Source organism: Pongo pygmaeus, chromosome 14 (assembly GCF_028885625.2).
Source record: "Pongo pygmaeus isolate AG05252 chromosome 14, NHGRI_mPonPyg2-v2.0_pri, whole genome shotgun sequence".
NCBI lineage: Eukaryota > Metazoa > Chordata > Mammalia > Primates > Hominidae > Pongo > Pongo pygmaeus.
This window is the reverse complement of record NC_072387.2, coordinates 36915906-36938580: the sequence shown is the minus strand read 5'-3', so window position 1 is coordinate 36938580 and position 22675 is coordinate 36915906. Positions and strand designations below refer to the sequence as shown.

At 39.8% G+C, this 22675-nt stretch overlaps 1 protein-coding gene across 4 annotated transcripts in view; it reads left to right on the top strand.

The window, feature by feature from the left end:
- FLT1 (fms related receptor tyrosine kinase 1) overlaps positions 1-22675 on the top strand; it is a 194829-nt gene that overhangs the window by 52842 nt on the left and 119312 nt on the right. For all 4 annotated transcript variants that reach the window (XM_054446522.2, XM_063650729.1, XM_054446523.2 and 1 more), the window contains exons 4-10: positions 3769-3893; positions 7897-8059; positions 8162-8298; positions 10799-10973; positions 11943-12060; positions 14189-14358; positions 14791-14950. In XM_054446522.2, coding sequence (XP_054302497.1) covers positions 3769-3893; positions 7897-8059; positions 8162-8298; positions 10799-10973; positions 11943-12060; positions 14189-14358; positions 14791-14950 — 1048 coding nt within the window. The remainder of the gene's footprint in view (positions 1-3768; positions 3894-7896; positions 8060-8161; positions 8299-10798; positions 10974-11942; positions 12061-14188; positions 14359-14790; positions 14951-22675) is intronic.

Below are 22675 nucleotides of genomic sequence, written 5' to 3'. Positions count from 1 at the left end.
GATTAACTTTTTCTCTCTGCATATGTTACTACAACCATTGAGATTTCCTAATAAACACATAAGTTTATTAACTGTGACAGTTAATGTCTCATTCTATTATAGAGGACGAAACTCAGGTAAATCAAATGCAAAATTTATAGTTTTCCTTAAGCAAAAATGGATGGAGCTTTATCATTTGAGTTTTAACTTTAATAATTAAAAATATTACTATAAAATAATGCATGATCATTCTAGAAAGACTGACAAATATAGAAGAAGGTAAATAAGAACAACAATAATCCATAAAGCCAACACCCAAAGATAATCATTGTTAACTTTTTTTGGGCAGAGAAGGGATCTTGCTATGTTGCCCAGGCTGGTCTCAAACTCTTGGCCTCAAGTGATCCTCCTGCCTCAGCCTCCCAAAGTGCTGAGACTACAGGTGTGAGCCACTGCACCTGGCTCTTAAAATTTTAGTATGTTTGTTTCCAATCCTTTTTTCTATGCCACTGTATCAATATATATTTATATTTTTGATAGTTAAGATGATGAGTATAATTTGTGATTTTCATATCTACCTACTAGTACCAGCAGCGAATCTGTATGGGTCTACAGCAACTTGATCCTTGCCTCCTTGGAGGAAATTCAGCCAAGGGCATTAGTAGGTGTAAGGCAGAGGTGTAAGGCAGAGGGAGAGACCGAGGCAAATTTTAGAGCAGGAGTGAGAGTTTATTAAACAGTTTTAGAGCAGGAATGAGAGGAAGCAAACTACACTTGGCAGAAGGCCAAGCAGGCAACTTGAGAGATTCAAGGGTTTGTGTTTATTCTCCCCTGATTTTTCCTTTGAGATGGGCTGTCCACATGCACAGTGGCCTGCCAGCACCTGGGAGGAGCCACATGCACACTGTGTTTACTGAAGTTGTGTTTGTGCTCACTTGAGGTGTTTTTCCCTTACCAGTTGAGTATTTGCAGAGGAAAGTCATATACCGGTTAAACTGTGCCATTTTGCCTTTGAGTGTGCATGCTTGAGCCTGCTCGCCCAACTTCTAAAATCTTATCAGGAAGCTGCTGATCATCAGCTTCAGGTGTTTTCTATCTGTTGGGAGACTGTCTGTCTCTGGTGCCAGCTGTGACTAATTATTATTTTAGAAAGACAGTTTAATAACCACCTGACCATCACCTGATGGTCACCTGACGTTCTTGGGAGGAGGGGCACTCTCCTGCCCCACTCGTGTCTGCCTAACTGCCAACTCTAACACTTTGTTCATAAGTTCAAATGAGTCATAATAATAATAAGAAAATTAACAGCTAACTATTTGCCAGGCATCATTCTAAGTGCGTTACATATATTAATTCATGTAATCCTCATCATAGCCCTTTCACATAGATTTTACAAATGAGGCACAGAGGGTATAATGATTTCCCCAAGGTCTCACAGTTACACAGGACCACAGCCAGGATTAAACCCAGGCTTTGAGGCGCACTCTGAACCACCTCCCTCCGACTCAAAGCCTTCCCCAAAGCCTGCTCTCACACCGCATCCCTTGGTGATCAGCCCTTTTTCAGAATTTCTCCAACACTATACAGTACCATGAGGCACTTGCTTTCCTACTGAATTTGTGGAAATCAGCCTTCATTTCTGAAAAACCATTGTCACCTGCTGGCAGCCCTTTCTATGGAGGCCTTCAAGAGAAGGTAGCCAGAGGTTCAGCCTTCAGGGTGCCGCCGGGGAAGGGGCTCTAGATTGGAGGCAGAAGTAACTGGCCTACAGGCCTGGCTGTGCCCATCTAGACAACTCATTTCACCTGTTTGTGCCTCTTTTCTCATCTGTAAAATGACAGGGTTGGATACCCGTTCACTCATTCATTCAGTACACATGAGACAGACATGAATACAATCCATTTCCTCTCCTCTAGGAATGTAGCATCCAAGGAGTACCCAGAGAAAAAAGTTGTTGGTTCTGTGGACCGTGTTGTAACAGAATCGGTGGGAACACTGGGAAAGTCCCTAAGGTGGGCTAGGGTGGAGAAGGGTGCAGGAAGGAAGGGGGCTAGCAAGGCTTTCCAGAGGATGAGTGGGAATTATTAACATATAGGTGCCAGGGACCACACAAGATGGGCTGTGGTGAAAGGGTCTCTCTAGAGCTCACATCTGTGCCTCCATTCCACACTGCTGTGCACAGAACTATCCCATCTTCAGCAGGCTATAGCAATGGCCCACTTTTTTTCTTTTTTGGCTTAAAACTACAGAAATGTATTATCTCACAGTTCTGGAAACTCTAAGTCTGAAATCAAATCAACCTGGGCCATGCCCCTTCTGAAACCTGCAGGAGAACCCTCCCTCACCCCTTTCTACATGCTGGTGGTTGCCCACAATCCTTGGCATTCTTTGTCTTGCCGCTGCATCGCACCCGTCTCTGCCTCCATCTGCACATACTGCGAGTCTGCACACCCTGTCTGCCTTCACATGACTGCCTTCTTATAAGGATGCTAATCACATTGGATGAGGAGCCCTCCCTTACTTAGCTTAAGTAACTACATTTGCAACAATCCTGTTTTCAAATGAGGTTACATTCAGAAGTACAGGGGGTTAGGACTTCAGCATATGGTTTTGGTGGGGACACAGTTCTACCATAATGATCACTGTAGCCACCATCTAGTCTGGGCAACCATTGCCTGCTTACTGCTTTTGTTTCTCTCCAATTCCTTCTCCATTCAGCATCCTAAATGAGCTTCGTAACCCACAAACCTGAGGCAGGACCAGCAAGCAGGTGGGGGCCTGGTTGGTTCTTTCAGGTCCAAATGGAGAGAGTTCACACAGGACTTCTTTCCATTTAGTATATAAGGCTGGAGCAAACGGGCGACGATCAGAACACAATGACTCCTGAAGAGATCGTTGCCTGAGGATGTCAATAGATTCCCGAGGGCAAGGGCAGGGTAGACTGAGAATGTTTCTAAAAGGATCTTGGGCTCATTCTGGTTCCCCAAGGAGTTACAGGGAAGCTGAACAGGTGTTTGAATCCTCCTTGCCTCTGAGACTGGCCAAATGCCATGCTTTTTAAGGAAGTGTTGGTGCTTAAAGTCTTTTCTAGACTTCTCTGCAGGCACTTGCACATACTTTGCTATTAGCAGGTAAGTAGTGCATACTAAAGAAATTAGCCTAATATACATATGAAATAAATGCAGCATTCAACACAGCTTCTCCGGCCTGTCCCCCTCCCCCTAAGCAGCTCAGACCTTCTCATTCATTATTATTAGCCTCCGAGGAAAGGTCTAGAAAACCTTTAAGTCATGCTTCTCTCATTCAAATGATAATCCTCTCCTCGACTTGCTAGACTTCTGCATCACCTTGAATTCTCCAAAGAGAGCTGACCTTTGCCACTGCATCTATGCCCTTTGAGCACTTACAAAGGCTCTGGAGGGCGCTTCCTGAGGCACTTAGCATAGCTGTGGTGAGAAGTCTATGCAGAATTTTCTCCTTTCTCTCCTACTGCACTTTTAGGCTTTTTCCCACAGTGGTCCCCCCATATCACGTTGCATATTAAGGTATTGGGGCAATCTGATCAGAGACCAACAACAGATATGAAATTAGGTTTTATTAGGGAAGCTTTCTTTTTCTGGGTAGAAACACAGAGGGCCAAATTCAGAGACAAAGATGTGAATGTATGGATTACATTAAGGGAGAATGACGTGACTGCGGCAGTGCCTACCTTACCCCACTAGCTACAGTGTCTAGATGCTTGCGTGTCAATCATTTACATATATATTTTTTCATTTTCTTCTCATTCAGATACAGGTAGACCTTTCGTAGAGATGTACAGTGAAATCCCCGAAATTATACACATGACTGAAGGAAGGGAGCTCGTCATTCCCTGCCGGGTTACGTCACCTAACATCACTGTTACTTTAAAAAAGGTAAATTTGAACACTGCTATTCTCAGCATACTTTCACTGCAAATAAGCATAATGAAGTTTTACTCATTTTATCTTTCTGGAATAATTTCCTTACAGACATCTGGGCTTCTCAGTGGACTTTCCTGTAACATCCTTTTACTGTAAGGAATAGTGCTAGAAGTTATGTCCATGCATGTGGTTAAATAGAATAAAATGATGGTGTCTTAAGCGTAAATCGATGTGAATAATGAAAGAACTGAAATCGTGAAAAATGTTATGTATTGCCACAAACCCAATTGTGTGCAAATGTGAGAAAAATCAATTCTGCTGCTTACACAAATTAATAACTTTGCAGAGAGTGGATTATCCAGATTACTGCAGAGAAGACAGAATGTCAGCAGGGTGCCCAGTTCTCCAGGCATTGACATGTTCTGGCTTCATGCATAAGGAGCCACCACCTTTGGTTTGAATTGGCAAGTTCCTTGGTGATAAAAGGCCTGTCTCCTGCTGAGCACCCAAACTTCATCTCTTAGGGAAAAAAAGGGAGATGAAGGCCATACATGAAACTTTTCTTCATACTATATTGTAAAGTGTACATACGGAAAGGTAAAAGATTTAGGGTAGAATCTAATAAAAACAAAAACTAAACCTATGACATTCTAGCTAATTAATCAGCAGTAAGAGTTAGGAGTATACCAGGACTCAGAACTGGATAAAAGCTCCCCAAATGGAAAACTGTGCTAAGTTCTGAGAGCTTAGAACTTTAAGAGAGAAAGTCAAGTCCGCCCCAGAGCAGCACCTCACACAGTGCATCACAGAGCAGGCACTCAGGAAGTGTTTGGTGCTGGTAGTGGTGGCAGTTAGGCTGGAAAAGTTCAGAGAATGATGTTCAGTCTCACCCATCAACCCTGAGTCCTGAAATGTGGTGGAGGAGTCTCCTTATCCTCTTTCCTTGCATTCACTCTCCTGGGTTGTTACTCATGTAGGCCTTCAACATAGTCCATCAGAGACAGGTTTTGGCCTCCATTACATTTGTGTGCCATTGCCAGGAAATACAAAGTCATTATGCGGCAGAGCTGGAAACGCCAGAGGAGTCAAACTCCTCAGTTGGTCAAGATAAAAACACCCTGGTTTCCAGAGTGTCAGGAACTTCGCAGGTCGTACTGGGCATTTGAGCCAATATCTTGCCTTCTCATTCAGTGTTCCTGCCATCCTTCTTGAATGGTCTAGTCGTATAGGAGGAAGACAAGGGTGGTTAAGAGCAGAGGCTGGTGCCACATTGCCTGCACTCTGAACATACTGCCACTCGTCACTGGGCAAACTAATAAGTTATCAAACCTCTCTCCACCTCACTTTCCCCATCTGAGGAAGGGGGTGATGACAGTAGTACCACCTCACATTGCTGTTAGAAAGCTTAAGTCAGGTGATATATGGAAAGCACTTAGAGCAGTATCTAAGTACAAGATCAGCCCTATTCAAGGGTTAGCTTTAGCATTATTTAACAGTTTAATACCCAGTACAGTACTTGATATATTACCAAGTCATGTTTTCAATAGCATCGCATTACTCCCCTTAGTCTGAGATAATTATTGCTGTATGATTAATATGGAAAACACCATGTGGAGAGGGAAATGTTCTCTTTCATGGGAGCGCTCATGCAGATGGGATTTTTGGTCATCAGGAGCATTCCAAAATTCCCATATAAAAATCTGAGGCTGGTGGGAGTCTATTTACTGGTTTTCTGCCTAAGATCTGCAGTGCACAACTTAAAAAGAGAGAAAGAGAAGTGTAAAATTTTAACAGGGATTTTGGTTTGGCACATATATACTGGAAATATTCTAACCTATGACGTATTTCTGCTGACATGAAGTTAATATCTTTCCCTTTCATTTCTCTTATTGTCCCTTTTCTTCTAATTTTCTGTCCCCTCCCTCTCCTTTTCACATGCCTGCTTTGTCGGAGCCATGGTCAGCTGCAGACAGGCCTTGCTGCCCAGGGCTTCCTTTCGAGGCTGAGATCCACCTGCCCATCTGCCTTCATTCTTACACATGCAGTGGTGGTCACAGCTGATGGGCTACAGTCTTTGACTGCTTTAGATCTTGTCAGCTAAACGTAAAGTTACTTTGTCAATGGAATACTACTAACAGCCGTAATGGATAGATGAGAGTAAGGGAAACACTTTAAAGGCAATTTTAGTGTATTTTTAAGTTGTACTGAGGAATTCTGTCAGCAAACCTTTCTTTTAGATTCAGCACAGCTTGTTTTCACTTATTTGTAAAGTACCATAGATTTCAGTCCCTGACTTAAATTTTTCTGGGTTTTCCTTTGTTTGCACTAAATTAGACGAGAAGGTTCTTTTTTTCCCACTGAATGCATTCCTAAGTTTACAGGTAGCACCTTGATTTACTGAAACATGAAAGCGAATCCTTTAATTGCTTTCAGTTCTTCATAAACAGGATGTAATTAATTTCAAACCCAAGGAACACCAGTAATACATTCCGATGTAGGCATAGTCCCTGGAAGAGAGGCACTAGTGGCTTCTGGACTAGAAATTTCTGCCATAGGATCACAAATCCAGATCAGCTCCTTTAGCAAGCAATAGAAATAAATGATAACGGGATAGAGAGAGGGATGCCAGGTGTACTTTTTAAAAGGCGATAGAAAAGGTTTCGAGCTTCTTTGTGGCTGTTTGGTATTTCCTTTATAATCTGTTGGGGGAAGGTAATTTGATTTTTTTTTTTCCCTTTTTCAACTGGGAATAAGGAATAGTGGTAGTTGGGAGTCTACCACCACTGAAATTGGGCTGGCAACCTGGCATCAGGGGAATTTGGCTGGGCCACTTTATGGAGCAATGACCCTTTATAAATAAAATTTAATCCCAAGGCAGAGTGTTTATCTTGTAGTCTTTAAATGTTACGTTCTTGATGCCAGAAGAAGGCATAAGGAGAAAGTCAGATCACGGATTGTTTTCTTCTGTTTGGACTCACCGTGCTTGGGAATACTTCTGAGCATTAGAGAGCACTTCATTCATTGCAGAGTCTCTGTCTGGCCTCCGAGGCTGCCTTCACCATCAGCTGCTTCAGCTTCTGGGAGTTGCCTTTCCAGAGGCAGAGCTGATGCCTTCCTTGTGACACAGCAGGATCCTCAGAATGACAACCCCAGTGAGTGCCAAGTTAATGTTATGAATTTTGGAGGACCTGGAATTATTTACACTCTTTTGAAGACAGCCACTTCTTCAGTAAACCATGCAAAATGGGAGGAAAAGCTATGGCTTGTTAAAAGCTCTGGATGATGAAAACAAATGAGAATAATCTGGCAGCCCCAGTAGAAAAAAATGCTAATTGGTTTCTCTCTCTTTTTTTGAGACGGAGTCTCGTTCTGTCGCCCAGGCTGGAATGCAGTGGTGTGATCTCAGCTCACTGCAACCTCCGCCTCCCGGGTTCAAGTGATTCTCCTGCCTCAGCCTCCCGAGAGGCTGGGATTACAGGCGCCTGCCACAATGCCCAGCTAATTTTTGTATTTCTAGTAGAGACAGGGTTTCACCGTGTTGGCCAGGCTGGTCTCTAACTGCTAACCTCAGGTGATCCGCCCACCTCGGCCTCCCAAAGTACTGGAATTACAGGCGTGAGCCACCACACCCAGCCTGTTAATTGGTTTGTCTATTGAGTGTCTGACCAGTTTATTATGAAGATTCCCAGAGGCCAAAGAGTTATGGGCTCCACCTGAAAGTCTGACATGACAACTAGGTCTATCCTGGGTAGATGCCACTTGTTGCCAAAGCTGATAGTAAATTATCATAATTACTATAATTTATTATAATGCAAATATCTTTTGCTATATGCAAAAAAACTCAAGAACCAATTATAACAAACTAGAGTTTTTAACCTAGTTTGTTATAAGCAAACTACAGAGTTTTACTATTTTCATTTTAGATGAAAAATCATGTTTTCACAAACTGCTGGTGAAACAGTATTGCCAACCAGTGCTAATAGGACCTTGTTAATGCATGCCTCTTCCTTTTCAGTTTCCACTTGACACTTTGATCCCTGATGGAAAACGCATCATCTGGGACAGTAGAAAGGGCTTCATCATATCAAATGCAACGTACAAAGAAATAGGGCTTCTGACCTGTGAAGCAACAGTCAATGGGCATTTGTATAAGACAAACTATCTCACACATCGACAAAGTAAGTGATGCTTCAAAGGCATGATCATAAGCCGAAGTGCTCTGTATTTTTATCTGTGTCATGAAATCTTAATTTTAAACAATTTCTCTCTTATGCTTGCAGCCAATACAATCATAGATGTCCAAATAAGCACACCACGCCCAGTCAAATTACTTAGAGGCCATACTCTTGTCCTCAATTGTACTGCTACCACTCCCTTGAACACGAGAGTTCAAATGACCTGGAGTTACCCTGATGAAGTGAGTGACCCATTTTTCTATTTCTTCTGCAGGACAGTATTTTAAGCAAGTGAAATCCCGCAGGGGTTTTGAGATGGGAAAAATCAGAAAATCCTGACTCCTGTGGCAGTGTTAGTCAATAAAGAAGCTTTGGGTTTGGTTTGAGTGCTTTCTTTGCCTGGCATTTCATGAGTGTGATATGCATAGATACTGTCTTTTGATGTCGGGGGGTTTTGTTTTGAAGAGTGTAGACTGGTATTTCTATTGCATGATTCTAGGTGGAAAAAAAAGGGATTGTTTCATTCTTGGAAACTATTCTGTAGGATTTAGAGATGAGAGAGAAATTTATCACTAAATGCCAGGCAGGGACTGCCTTTTGTAACAACAACAACAACTTTCCAGGAGGCTGTCTCTGTCAGCGCATTCATTTAAGATACTGGCAGACAGTCAGGCACCTGATTGGAGCATGTTTGGAAAAGATATTACAACCCAGCCATCCAATATTCCATTTGTTAAGTGTCAGGGGAGCAATTCTGTCCTTCAGAAAAATGAGAAGAAAGAAGCCTGTGTTGGGTTCCCTTATTCAAATCGAACATCCTTGCAAACAATAATTGTTTTAAAAATGTATAGATGGGGAAACTATGATAAACTGTTAAGGAAATTTTGCCAGTAGTTCTAGCCCCCACTTCTTGTGTGTCAGCATAATTTATGCGGCATATCTCAAGTACAATCATTTGTTATGTCGTTCAGATTGCCCAATTACAAAGTCAATTTATGGTTAAATTATGTATGAAAGATTAATGCATCAGCCTCAAGCTAGTGTTGTTTTTCATCGACATTTCTCACCATGGAAATGACATAACTTAGCAACAAAAACGTGTAACAAGTGCCCTGTAGGGACACATTAAGGACTTATCAGTCATGAACTATTTTCTTGGAGTGGTATTGTTTCATTTAAATAAAAATGCTATGGCTTGTAGCAATATTTTCTGGGTTTTAATAGAAATCAAATATTCTCTGTAAGTGCCAAGAGGGAAGAAACTTTTATCCTGCTAGCATTGCTACTGTAAGAGTATCTACAACACATCTATTAAATGCTAATAATCTTCTAAAACAGCACTGTCCAACAGAACTTTCTGTGATGGAAATATCCTGTATTTGTGCTCCAGTACTGTGCCACTAGCCACATATGGCAGATGAGCACTTGAAATGTGACTAGTGTGACTGAGGAAATGAATTTTTGATTTCATTTAATTTTAATAGCCACACGTGGCTGGTGGCTGCAGTACTGGGCGAAGCAATTCTAAAACACAGGATGAGTTCTTTCCCAAGTCAGAAGCAATACCAGTGTTACTCAGCTTGGCAAAAGGAGTAGTACCTGTATAAATAGAGCTGCAGAAAGCTCCCTCAGTCTGTTATGTTAGGGGACTAGTTCTCTGACTTTTGATAGTGGCAATTGACTTTTCTCTCCGGTTATTGCTGAGAATGAAGAAAATGGCCTCAACATGTGTCTGTCTGTTCCAACGGGGAAGTAAAAGGACAGGTGGGTAGAAGTGTATTAAACGTGGCACAGAAGAGAACTAAGCTCAAGACCCAAAACTCAGTTCTGGACAGCTCCCAAAGACATTTTTCCATGCTCCTCCCCTCCGCCCCCTATGACTATGGGGAAGGATTGAGAGGTGGAAATAACTTATTAGTTATAAAATACAGTGCTTAAAAAAAAAGGAGAAGGCAATGTGATCTTGTCTTCTCAAAACAGTAAGCAGGACTGTCATTGTGGCCAGGTCAGATTGCGGAGCCTAAGGCTAATTCTTGGTCTTCTCTGAGACAAACCTGGGACAGCACCTTCCAAGTCTTGGTTAAAGATCCATTTACTGTGATTTAGCCGACATGGGCAAGCATTGTTCAAATAGTGAAATAATGAAACTATAGGATTATTCCACCTTAGTAAGTACAGCCAAGACTCATTATATTTACCTTCATATCTCGTAGGGACAAAAAAGGAAATTCACATGGTGATTTGGTGAGAGAAGCACTGTCATTAAGCCAGACACTAAGGCTTATGATTGTCCACGTTTGTGTGTGATATCTATGCCTAGGGAACAGGTTACTGTCTAGAGAGGTGTGTGTGCCAGAGGAAGGACACTAGATTTATGCTCAAAAGACTTCAGTTCCTAGCCAACTTGGGCCAGGGTGTCACTTCCTTCAGTTTTTTCATCAGTAAAAGGACAGTCAGCCTGCCAATCTCATTAGCTTGTTGGGACAAACAATTGAGATAGTATATGTGAAAGTGTATTTGAAGAAAATTAAGTGCTAAATAAATCCTGCTATGCTACATCTTTGAAGCACCTCTAGACACAGATATAGTTTCCAAACATTACACTCTAGGTGGATTTGACATGATTCTTAGTATAAAACAGAAGCTGTTGTCGAAGTAATGATCTAAGAAATGTTAAAATCCTATATAACTTTAAGCATGAACACTCACTCCTTCTACATTTGTTATACATTTTCTTTCTAGAAAAATAAGAGAGCTTCTGTAAGGCGACGAATTGACCAAAGCAATTCCCATGCCAACATATTCTACAGTGTTCTTACTATTGACAAAGTGCAGAACAAAGACAAAGGACTTTATACTTGTCGTGTAAGGAGTGGACCATCATTCAAATCTGTTAACACCTCAGTGCATATATATGGTAAGCATAGTTCAGCGTTGCCAACTCATGCTATGCTTTCTAATCATTGTAGATGTCTGTGTTCCCTAAATAAGTCAGTTTTCTGTTGGCCAAGAGTTACATTATCATGAGTGAATACGACTTGACCATGGTTCCCTCCTCCCCCTGTCAAAAAGCAAACCAAGTTAAGTACTCTTTAAATTTAATACTTTTGAATTGAACAGAGAGTCCTTTCTTTAGATGTTTATTATGGCTAATAATTCAGTTAGAACCTAATATATTTATGAAATTCTTAGTGTTCTGTATAAACAAAACAGAAAAAGATGATGAGTTTTATCTTTATTATCTAAGAAAAATTTCTCAGGTACTACCATGAATTAGAGAAATAAAAATATGGTTTGCTAAATCATTTAGAATTAATGCTGTTTTATCCCTGCTTTTACTCTAAAGGAATCCTAATGTTGTTGCTTAATTTCGGTATGCAAATTCTGTAAAGAAAATGCTTAATGACCTTATTTCCATTGCTGAAAAGGAAACAGTGTGGAGGGCAGAAACTATGGAACAATTCTATCAGTAGCCTTTATTTCCTTTTGTCTTTCTCCAGTTGATTTTTGATATCAAATTAGTTGTTTTTGAGTGCACAGAGCAACTTTTTCTCACCTAGCTTATAGTGGCCAGTTAGATTTTTAGAAATATCTTCCCACTTCTTTGTTATTGTGATAGAGATATTTAAGGTGTTTCACTTTCTGTTGCTCTGCCACTGTTTTATGTTGCTAGGATGTGATACCATTTGATTTGAAAGGCATTCACCAATTACAGTGCTTTTAAAGTATCCTATTCATGATCAACATTTGGGCTCATTGATAGGCTCTATCATAATTCAGCTCTGTTTATTTACCCATTGAATACACCCTCCCTGAATGAGGCCCTAAGGTTTTGTTTATGGAAATATATTCTTTTCTAATGTATTTATCACTTCTCCTTTCAAAGATAAAGCATTCATCACTGTGAAACATCGAAAACATCAGGTGCTCGAAACCGTAGCTGGCAAGCGGTCTTACCGGCTCTCTATGAAAGTGAAGGCATTTCCCTCGCCGGAAGTTGTATGGTAGGACCATCCTCATTTCCATAACAGTTTAAGACATGCTTTGTAAGTGGGAAGCTGCAAGAGCCTAATGACTCAAATTCCTGACAAAATACCAAGACAGGTTCTTCAGACAGCCCCAGAGAGCTCAGAACTCTGTAGATTCTTGGGTGGTAGAGGTGAGAAGGGCTGGGGAAAAGGAAACAATGTAGCAAGGTAAGCAAGAGATGAGGTTTGTTTGAGTGCTCACTTCGGTCTAGTCTCTTACTGTGTGGCTAACTTTCTGCATCTCTAAACCTTCCTATGATGTCAACATTCTTTGAATGGGATGTGTTGAGCAATGACTAGGAAGCATTTTGAATATGTAACATGCTCTATTAACCCTGAAGAAGTGGGCTCTTGTAATGAGAATGCTGAAAATAATTCTTTTATGTACAGCTGGGTTGAAAGTTCCAGTCTTGTTTTAAAATTAAACAAACATTAATAGAGACAAGACTTACTCATTTGAAGAGGGGGACGATGGGGCCTACTTGAACTAATTAAGTTTTTTTTGGCTAGAAGGATACATATTCAAAACCTCCTTCAGCAGTTGTTTTTTAAAACACTAGTACAACACCTGATGTAAAACAATGTAATCTGTTTATGATCTGCAATCATTTTACAAAATTACTGTTAAATGCCAATATCTTTGGCTCAAGTCATTACATTTTAAACAAAGGGTATAGTACAAAACTGATTAGCAAAACAATCCATACAATAGGGATGTGGTGCCATTTTAGAATCTCCCTCACCAGAGCTGATTTGGCTTTCAATGTCGTATGAGGGCAGTGTTTGTTTGCAGTTCCCTCAAATACTTAATAGGGAATTAAAGAGAAAATTTTAACTTTGTGCTATGTCTTCATGCCATTACAGTAGAAAAATGATCTTTTTTGCTTCAGAATATCAAAGATGTTTAGTAGTAAATTTTTAGGTTTGATAGTAAATGGAATAGTAATTTAATGACTCCAGGAGGTACATTCACTCTTCCAGTGTCTGAGAGCACGCTCATCTGTTAGTGTTGATATCTTCAGTAACTAAGTAGCAAGGGCATTAAAAAAAAATTCAATCCACTGTCAAAAATGCTGACTTGTTGATAGGAAATAATCTAAAGTAATACCAAGACAATATTTGTAATCACAAAGTGTAGCATCCTCATTTTAATTACTTTGGATCTGAGACACACTAGTAATGGGAATTTGTTTGTAGGGCTTTATAATCATGCATGATAATGAACTAAGTTCCCAATATTAAAGCTTTATACAGAACACAAGAAACTCCTAATGGATTAAAACTGCCTATTTAAAGAACCGTGCATTTTAATGAAATCATAGAATTTTAGAGTTATAAGGAAACTTTGAGAACCTCTAGAAAATTTGAGAAAATTGGAGCCCAAACTGGTTAGTCATGTTTGCAGCAGCCTGCAGTGAGTAGCAGAGCCAGGTCAAGCACCCAGGCCTCTGACTCTCAGTTCTGTGTGCAATAGAATGATATCAATGCATCGATTCAGTATTTAATACGTTTTTAAAATTTCTTTAAGTTTATGCTTTCTGTTTTTTGTGTGTGTGCCTTAACTGTTCTTCCTCAGAGGAAAAATCTTGATAATCTTGATTTCACTCTAGTTTATGAAAGGGACAACTGGTGTGACCATTTATAAAACTAATAAGAACTCCACATGGACCACAATAGGAAAGTCTATTTTTATTTTTATCTGGAGAAGTGATCTAGTTGATCTGACTTACAATGGCCCTTATACTGCTGATGGAGCCTCATGGAAAACTCTGAAAAACATCTCGGATGGAATCAGAGCCCCCGCCTCTGGGTTAATACTTAAGTCACAGTGGCCACCAGTATCCCTGTGGGCACACTAAGCTACTGCTTTTCTATGTTCGCTCGCTTTATTTCTTCTTCCTTGCCAATAAATATGAAGTGTTACCCAGTCTAAAAATCATATCTGCTTTTACTCAAAAGTTAATGCCTACATTTTAAAAATCAACACTGATGATCAAAGGTTTGAAACTGGTCAACTTGAGCTGAAAAACTTAAATGTCAGTGTTATCAAAGTGATATTAAGAGGCTGTGTGAAATGACTTACTGATCATGTTTTTAACCACAGGTTAAAAGAGGGGTTACCTGCAACTGAGAAATCTGCTCGCTATTTGACTCGTGGCTACTCGTTAATTATCAAGGACTTAACTGAAGAGGATGCAGGGAATTATACAATCTTGCTGAGCATAAAACAGTCAAATGTGTTCAAAAACCTCACTGCCACTCTAATTGTCAATGGTAAGTTTGCTGTTCATACTTTCTTCTGGTTCTGGTAGGCAGCAAATTAGTGAACCTTTACGAATTCAAAAATCAGCGTAACAACATCAAAGATGGCAAAATTTCAAATAATCATTTGAAAAAACACTTAATGTTAAGTTCCCACCTTAACGATCTCGTGTTTGTTTGTTGTATTCCATAGGCGGCATGGTCTTTTATCACTGTAATCACAATGTACATACCATGGAATCAAATTATTAATAATCTCAAAACCCTGCTACTATTTTTTAAAATCTGTATTTTCTTGACAAATAGGAGGGTTTATTTGTTTTTTGTTTCTTGTTTGTTTCCCTGACATCAAAACCAGTGAGAATGTGGTCCTTCATGTGTGGCCCAGGAGAAAGTCATTAGAACTGCTCTTGACTTCTGTCCCGTTCTTCATCTCCTTTCCAGTGAAACCCCAGATTTACGAAAAGGCCGTGTCATCGTTTCCAGACCCAGCTCTCTACCCACTGGGCAGCAGACAAATCCTGACTTGTACCGCATATGGTATCCCTCAACCTACAATCAAGTGGTTCTGGCACCCCTGTAACCATAATCATTCCGAAGCAAGGTAGGGACAGTCAGTTTTCTTACTAACTTTCAAATACTTTTTGACACCTGGAATTAAGATTTTTTAATGGATGCAGATGGGAATCTGCAGATGGGATGTACCGTATATTTGAGGCAAAGGCTCTCCCTGCCTTGGAAAAAGGTGGGCAACAGCTACTCTTCTTTCTTACTGAATATACCCTACCATTGGCTAAAAATTTCATAATTTTTCTCTCTAGTTTACAGTTTTAGAAACACAAGCACAAAACTAAGGTCCTTCCATGAGCTGTTATATGAGCTCAGGTTGGAACTCTGGTCTCCTGTTTCTCAATTGAATATCCCTAGACTTTGGCGATACCACTATGTCAGTTGCATTAGCATTCCCATTTTTCATTTTGTATTCTTTGGTTATGATCCAAGTTCTTCCCAACACCAGTGATCACTATGTTTCCTACTTTTGGGCTTTGCTCTTCCATCTGTCTGAAATGCACCTCCACCCATTGCCTGCCTCCTAAGAGGGCTTTATTTATCAAACCCCATGGCTCAGCTCTTACGTCACCTTCTCTGTGAACTCTCCTGACTGCCTCGTTCAGAATCACTTCTTCCTCCTCAGGATGAACAGCACTTTGTTCACGCCCTTGTTACATCACTTGATGCGCAAAGGTTTGTCTCTCTCCAAGCTAAGAGCTGATTGAGAGCACCCTTGTATCTTTAGGCTGGGCCAAGGCTGGCACACAGTAGATACTCAGTGTATATTTGCTAAATGAATACATCCCTACCCTCTGCTAATTGTGCAGCATTTCCTTGCATCCTGTTGATGACTGAGCCTTGTTTGCTTTTTCCTCTTGTTGTTTAGTCTAGAGGGATGATACTAAGGATAGTTCATGGGAGCTAATTTGAAGAACAGGAATAGAATTGGTAGGTGCAACAATAAGATATTATTGAAACTGCCCAAGGATTATCATTATGCCAAACTATTTTCCTTATTACTTTTAACTCCACTTGCAGAGTGTTCAGGAGGATTGTTATTAGAAAAAAAAAAAAAAAAAGATTAATAGGAAAAGTAAACAAAGCATAATCCTAACATAAACAGATAGAAGTGGCTATTTGATTTTCTAGATTCTTCCCACAATTCCAACTCATTTTGCTTAGGGTGTATTACTCTCAGAGTGGAAAGTTACTGGTGAGCTATGGAATTCCTGGGAAGTAGCTATTTTCCACACATCTGATTTCTCATTTGAGTGTCATTTTCTAAGAATAGAAATAGAGAAGACTTACAAATCTTAAATATCTTCTTTACCACTGTGAATGTTTAATGCAAAAGACAGTGAGATCTACTGAAATTCTATACTATTTTGCAAATTTGGGGTATGCATCAATATTTATGGACCCATCCCTTTAGGGTCTTGACATATGTGCCAACCTAACATGCAAATAAATAAAAAAATTACTAAATAATTGAAGCTATTAGATTTGGATAAAAGTGTAGAGTTAAATTTTTCTGGAATAACAGAGCCTTTTCTAAATGTGTTTAAATTTTGTTTTGGCAATATTAAATCTAAAATTTCTATTCTATCTAGGATTAGAACTAGTAACTATGTTAGAAAATAACAATTGTGGTGATAGAACATAATATTATAAATTTGGGTTTAAGTAATGCTAATAAAATATGGTTTGGGGAATGAGGCCACCTCGAATGGAACTTTGAAAACACTAGCTTTCTTTTCAATTTCTTTGTGGTATATGGGATCTTTCTTCTGTGTAATGGAGTAAGTTCGCCAAGGCCTGAAAACATGTCTTATTCCCTTCAGAATGGTCTCAAGACTCAGAGCATTACCTTAAATGTTTGTTGGCCATTTGAATTATTCTCTGTTCAAGGCATTTTTTTTTCACTACTTACAAGACTGATCAGAAATGAAAGTTTAAGGTTGCATATGCTTTATTTCTTTAATACGTTGCTGCTTGAAATTATCTGTCAAAAGTGTACACATCTTTGATGTACAAGAATGACAGCTTGATGTATATTAGTCAGCAGGTACTAATTGAGTAGCTTACCTGTGTGAGGCCCAGATTTGGTGCTTGCTGGTTAAATCAGCACAGTTAACTTAGAAGTGTTTCAGAAATATATGTAGAAACTTTGTACACTAGAAAATAAATAGAACCACTCTTTCACCCTGTCAGAGAGATGAAGCTAAAATTTATAGATAAATGAAGCCCTCTTTAATTACCAAAAGTTCTCAAATATGTCTTTATATAAACATATTTATATACACTTAGACTAACTTAGATTCAGTTGTAGACAGGAATTTTAGTAACACATGAGTAAGAAATCCTCCATTGCACTTATTTTGAGTTATATGATAACATATTTGCATACTGGTGTCTATAAATGATCATCAAAAGAGATTGGGTGACTAATATATGCACATTACTCTCAAATACGTAGAATAATTCCTGGCATTTAAATTTTAGGCTCTAGTGAAAGGGTGTATCTATATATATCCACGGCCAAAGCATTCCTTTAGTTTGAGGACAGAATGTAATTGTTTAAGGAGCTCAAAACTATTAATTGGTTTAATATGGCCAGACAGTTAGTGTATCTAATATAGAAAGAGGTTCAGACCTAACTCAAATTATTTAGTATCTTAGAGTCTAATAAATACGTAAATATGTTAAGTTATTATAACTACTGATAGTTCAACTAAAAATGTCACCCTTTAAAAAAAAAGTAGTAAAATGTGTTATGAAAGCGAGCTAAGTTTTAACTGAGTAATATTGTGGTTTTTATTTTGCCTAGAATTTGTTCTTATAAAACATTAGGAATAAAAGAGAGGAGGGAAAGGATGATTACTTTTAAGCTCATACAGGTAATGAATCAAGAAGAAATAAAGCAGAATCTTTCCCCTTTTTAGTTTTTTTTTTTTAATTAAAAAAAGGAAAGTGGGGCCAGGTGCAGTGGTTCGTACCTGTAATCCCAACACCTTGTGAGGCCAAGGCGGGAGGATCACCTGAGGTCAGGAGTTTGAGACCAGCCTGGGCAACATAATGAAACCCCGCCGCTACTTAAAATACAAAAATTAGCCAGGAGTGGCGGCAGGCACCTATAATTCCAGCTACTCAGGGACAATTGCTTGAACCTGGGAGGTGGAGGTTGCAGTGAGCTGAGATCACACCACTGCACTCCAGCCTGGGCAACAAGAGCGAAACTCCGTCTCAGAAAAAAAAAGAAAAAGAAAGAAAAGAAAAGTGATAAGAAAACTATGATATCTCTTTTTAATATTAATAACACCAAAATAAGTTATCAACACTGAATGAGGTGGAATATTTTATTTTTCTCATCCTCAGCCAACTGGTAGACTTCTAAATAGATATTCCTAAACCTGCTCCCACGAGTCTGAGCAAAAAGCCAGAGAGCATCATAAGGATGTTAAGCATATAGTGCTTTCCACATGTCTGTAGTTTGCAGCCTCTGCTCATATAAAATAAAGATAATGATATACACTTCATAGAGAGACTATGAGGATCGAATGAGGTAATGTATTTAGAAAGTTACAGAGCGCCACAGATTTGCAAGGTTGTAATCATTGCTAGCATTGGGGTACATTTCTTTAAATAAGACCTGAGAACCTTTAATGAACTTAAAGGATATTTCTGCCTACTATAGAGCTAGTTTCACAACAGTGAGCAGTTTTGCCAAACATTTCTAAGGAATGAATGCAAATTATGGAATGTAAAATACAGTTTTGTTGTGCTTTAAAAATAGTAATTTAGTAGGTCTGGGGTGGAGGGTGGCTGTGGAGTTCAGGAAAATATGACTTTTCAGAAGAAAAAAAATTAAGGAACTACAGAAGAGTTAGGCAAAAGTAAAAGGAAGAGTAAATGGAAGGGTGTCATGAGGGAATGAAGTAATTCTCCCAGTTCGTGTGGCCTGCCCCATTCATTGGTTTCCCGTCATGAGAGGAAGTGGTTCTGCCCTGTGGGTTGGCTGAGGCTGGGGTGGGCTGAGTGGGCATGTGGGGGAGCTGATGCCTGCTCAGCCAGTCCACTTTCGATTTCTAGAACTTCACATTCCCCCTGCATTTTGAACAACTAAGTAGTACTAGTAAACCCCCCAAAGACTGAGCTCCGCTTGATCTTACAGTCCTCCGTGAACTCTGCCACAGTACTGATGCAGCCTCACAGGAGATACTATTTGGATAAGATTGTCCATGGCAAGGAGGTTGGTTGGTTTCTAAAGGAACAATAATAGTACAGGACTGGAGGGAAGGGGACCTTCTCTGTGGAATGGAAAGGGTGGATTTCAGGAACCCAGGAGAGGATAGGGCAAGGACAGTCTTGGCATAATCAGTTTGTGCTGCAGATCACTATTTTCTCAGGAAGAATCTAAGATGTTGAAAGCCTGCTTTTCTTTACGTGTGCTTGAATACCAAGGAGACCCTCGGGTAGCTGACTAGACAATTGTGTGGCCTGAGTGGGTCTTTGCGCTCATCTGTTCCCCACAAACAGGGGATGGTGGGGAGCTTCTGCTGATCTCCTTCCCGGTACTCTCATGAGCTCTGATCACCTCCTCCATGGGTGTCTAGAGTCCACCTGGTTGTTTCTGGATTGCCTTTTCTTCTTTCTAAAACTAAGATCTGTTTCTAAAATGTTGAATGTGTTTGGGTCTTTACTCTAGGGAGGTTCAATGCCTGCAGCCTTTGATTACTGCAGTTTTATTTTGAGAGCACACATTCTTTAGACCACAGTCCAGTTTAATTCTCTCTCCCTATCTAACTATCACAAATCATAGTTTCAAAGAAAGAAGTAACACTGATTGATTATAATAGACAGAGTTGTACCACATACTATGTTATTCCCCTCTCATGGGAAAAAAAAACTTAGGTAACATTGGGTTCTTTGTGAAAAAATCTCGTTTTCTTTATAGGCTATCTGTGATAACTAGTCAAAATATGTAGAGAAACATTTCTGTCTACATTGCATTAATATTGCTGACATCTTACAAAGCAACTTGGCATGTCATTGATATTCAATCTAAATATACTGTCAACCATCTGCTCATCACACAAATATTTATTAGGCACCAACCATATGTAAAACATAAAGGTAATACCACTTGTCTTTAGCATTTATGTTTGCATTATACAAGATTAAACATATTTGGTGATTACTTATTGGATCTATATATGTATCTGCAAAATATCTACTACATCCTCCCAAGGATAGAGAATTGGGAATCAAGGAAGCAAGTTCTATTCTTGGCACAGTCCCTGACTTCTGTGTGACCTTGGCCAGTTCTTTAATCTGTGTTTCTATTTCCCCTTCTGTAAATGGCAATGGTTGTGCTTCCCCTTTACTATCATACACAGCTATGAATGAGTTAACTTAGAAAATCACTGTAAATTATATTTTCTTCCTTCAAAAAGGCTTGAAAGTATTTCCCAGTGTTTGCACACTGATGTTTCCCTTCTGTTTCTTATAAACTGTAAGGCAATTTGACCATTAACTCTGAGGATCGGTAACAAATTAACAGAAAATTTCAACCTATGAAAGTAGAATGGCTGTCAGAAAAGTCTTAAATGGAGGTACAGACTCTGTGATACAGAACTGACTCTGTGATTATAATGTTAATAAGGGCCCAGTAAGGAAAAAAAAAAGTGCAGCAGCTCCTCCACCATTGGGGCCAAGCCGTATTTTCTGCAGTGCCAACCTGGACCACCTTGCCAGCCTCGATCCAGCCCACACAAATGAAGGCATTCTCATTCTCTGCCCAGTTAGCTCTAAAGCTTTCCCTGCTTTATTTGGTCTTTTGCAGATGAGTCCCTTCAGGGTGTGAAAAATGTTGGGTTCTCAACTCATGGAAGGTTGAGGGAGAATATTATTCTTTTGACTTTCTTAGATAAAATGGTGGGTTTTCTAAGAAAAATCTAATAGACATACATGGACTCTCAAGGAACTGCTTGCAAAACTCTAAAGTAGGTCAGGACTGGAGTCTAAAATAACTACATGCTTTAGAAGTTAACTAGAAAATAATGTTTCCCGCCATTCTCAATGACAATGTGACATCTCATGTCTGAAACACTCCTCATGTGCACCAGCAGTAGAGTACTAAGGGGAGGGGGGGTGGATGGTGTCAAGAGAAAGCTGACCACTCTAAGAGTAAGGGTGGTTTACTGCCTTCTATCTGGGGATGGGGGGGTGGGGTGGCCTACAATATCAGAGAAAAGCAGAGGCGTCTAGGAACTCTGAGAAGGGCATCTGAGAGGGGCTTGCCTAATTGCATTTCTCTATTGTTTACGTCAGCAAATTGGCAAAGAAAGGAGGGCCTGAGTCATTAGGGATGTGTTAGGGATAGATCATTTGGGGGAAACATAGTTTGGTGCATCAGTGGGGTATGTAAAATTAACAGGACAGAAACAAGACAGTTGTTAATGGTAGTTAATTAGAAATGTACTCAAAGACCCAAATTTAATTGACTGCCAACATGAATGTCTATCATTTTTATGCTGTAACAGTTTTATGTCCCATATTTTATTTTCCACCTACACAATGAAAGTTTTAACAATATAAAAATGGAAAAAGTCAACATTTCCTGGGGGCAAAATGTAGGTCAGATGTCTGAGGGAAGCTATAATTTAAGACCTCTTCTTTTGGAAATACGGTCACATACCTCATGTTTTAATATTGATCACATTCTTCCTAAGTATACATACAATTTGTATGCATCCATGTGTCTCAACATATATTCTATGCAGCGTGTGTCTGGGTATGCAGCCTCAATTCAGCCATGCTACAGAGAATTTTAATTTACCACAAACAAAACCTTGAATCAAAATGAGGACTTTAAAGAAGACCACTTGACCAAAGACCACTTTAGCAGGACTTTGAGCATGAACAAACAGCCAAATAAAACTGGCCATCTTATACAGGAGGCTTTCATCACAAGCCAAAAGTGAATGTTCACTTACTAATGAGAAACTTCTTGCATTCTGTTATATAATTACTGGACGAGGAAATGCATGCTGCTTAATGTGACTGTTCGGACAACAGCCCTTATTAATATTTCATACAAAGTCCTGAGAACAGAGCATGAGTTCATTTGCCAAAGGCCCCTTTGCCACTTTTCTCTGCTTTGTGAGATTTTCCTCCTTTTCCCACTCTTCTTAGTAATACAGTGAATCTGATGAATAATTGTTTCTAATGAGTTAACTGTCTCCTGTAATTGCTATCAAACATTTCATTATGTGTTTTAAATTAAACCACATTAATTTTTTAATTAAACTTTTTGACCTGGGCGACGTCGGCCTCCATGCCGCTTGAGTATTCCGAACGTAGGATTTCAGCGAGGCTGTGTTTTTGTTTTTTGTTTTGTTTTTTTTTTTTGAGACGGAGTCTTGCTCTGTCGCCCAAGCTGGAGTGCAGTGGCACGATCTCAGCTCACTGCAACCTCCGCCTCCTGGGTTCAACTGATTCTCCTGCCTCAGCCTCCCAAGTAGCTGGGACTACAGACGCGTGCCACAACACCCGGCTAATTTTTTGTAATTTTAGTAGAGACGCAGTTTCGCCGTGTTAGTGAGAATGGTCTCGATCCCCTGACCTCGTGATCCACCCACCTCGGCCTCCCAAAGTGCTGGGATTACAGTCGTGAGCCACCACGCCCGGCCGCTGGATGGTTTTTATAGTAATCTTTTTGGCAAGATTCAATGTAGCTTCTCAGCTTACCAGAAGATAGTGACACGAAATTTGTGAA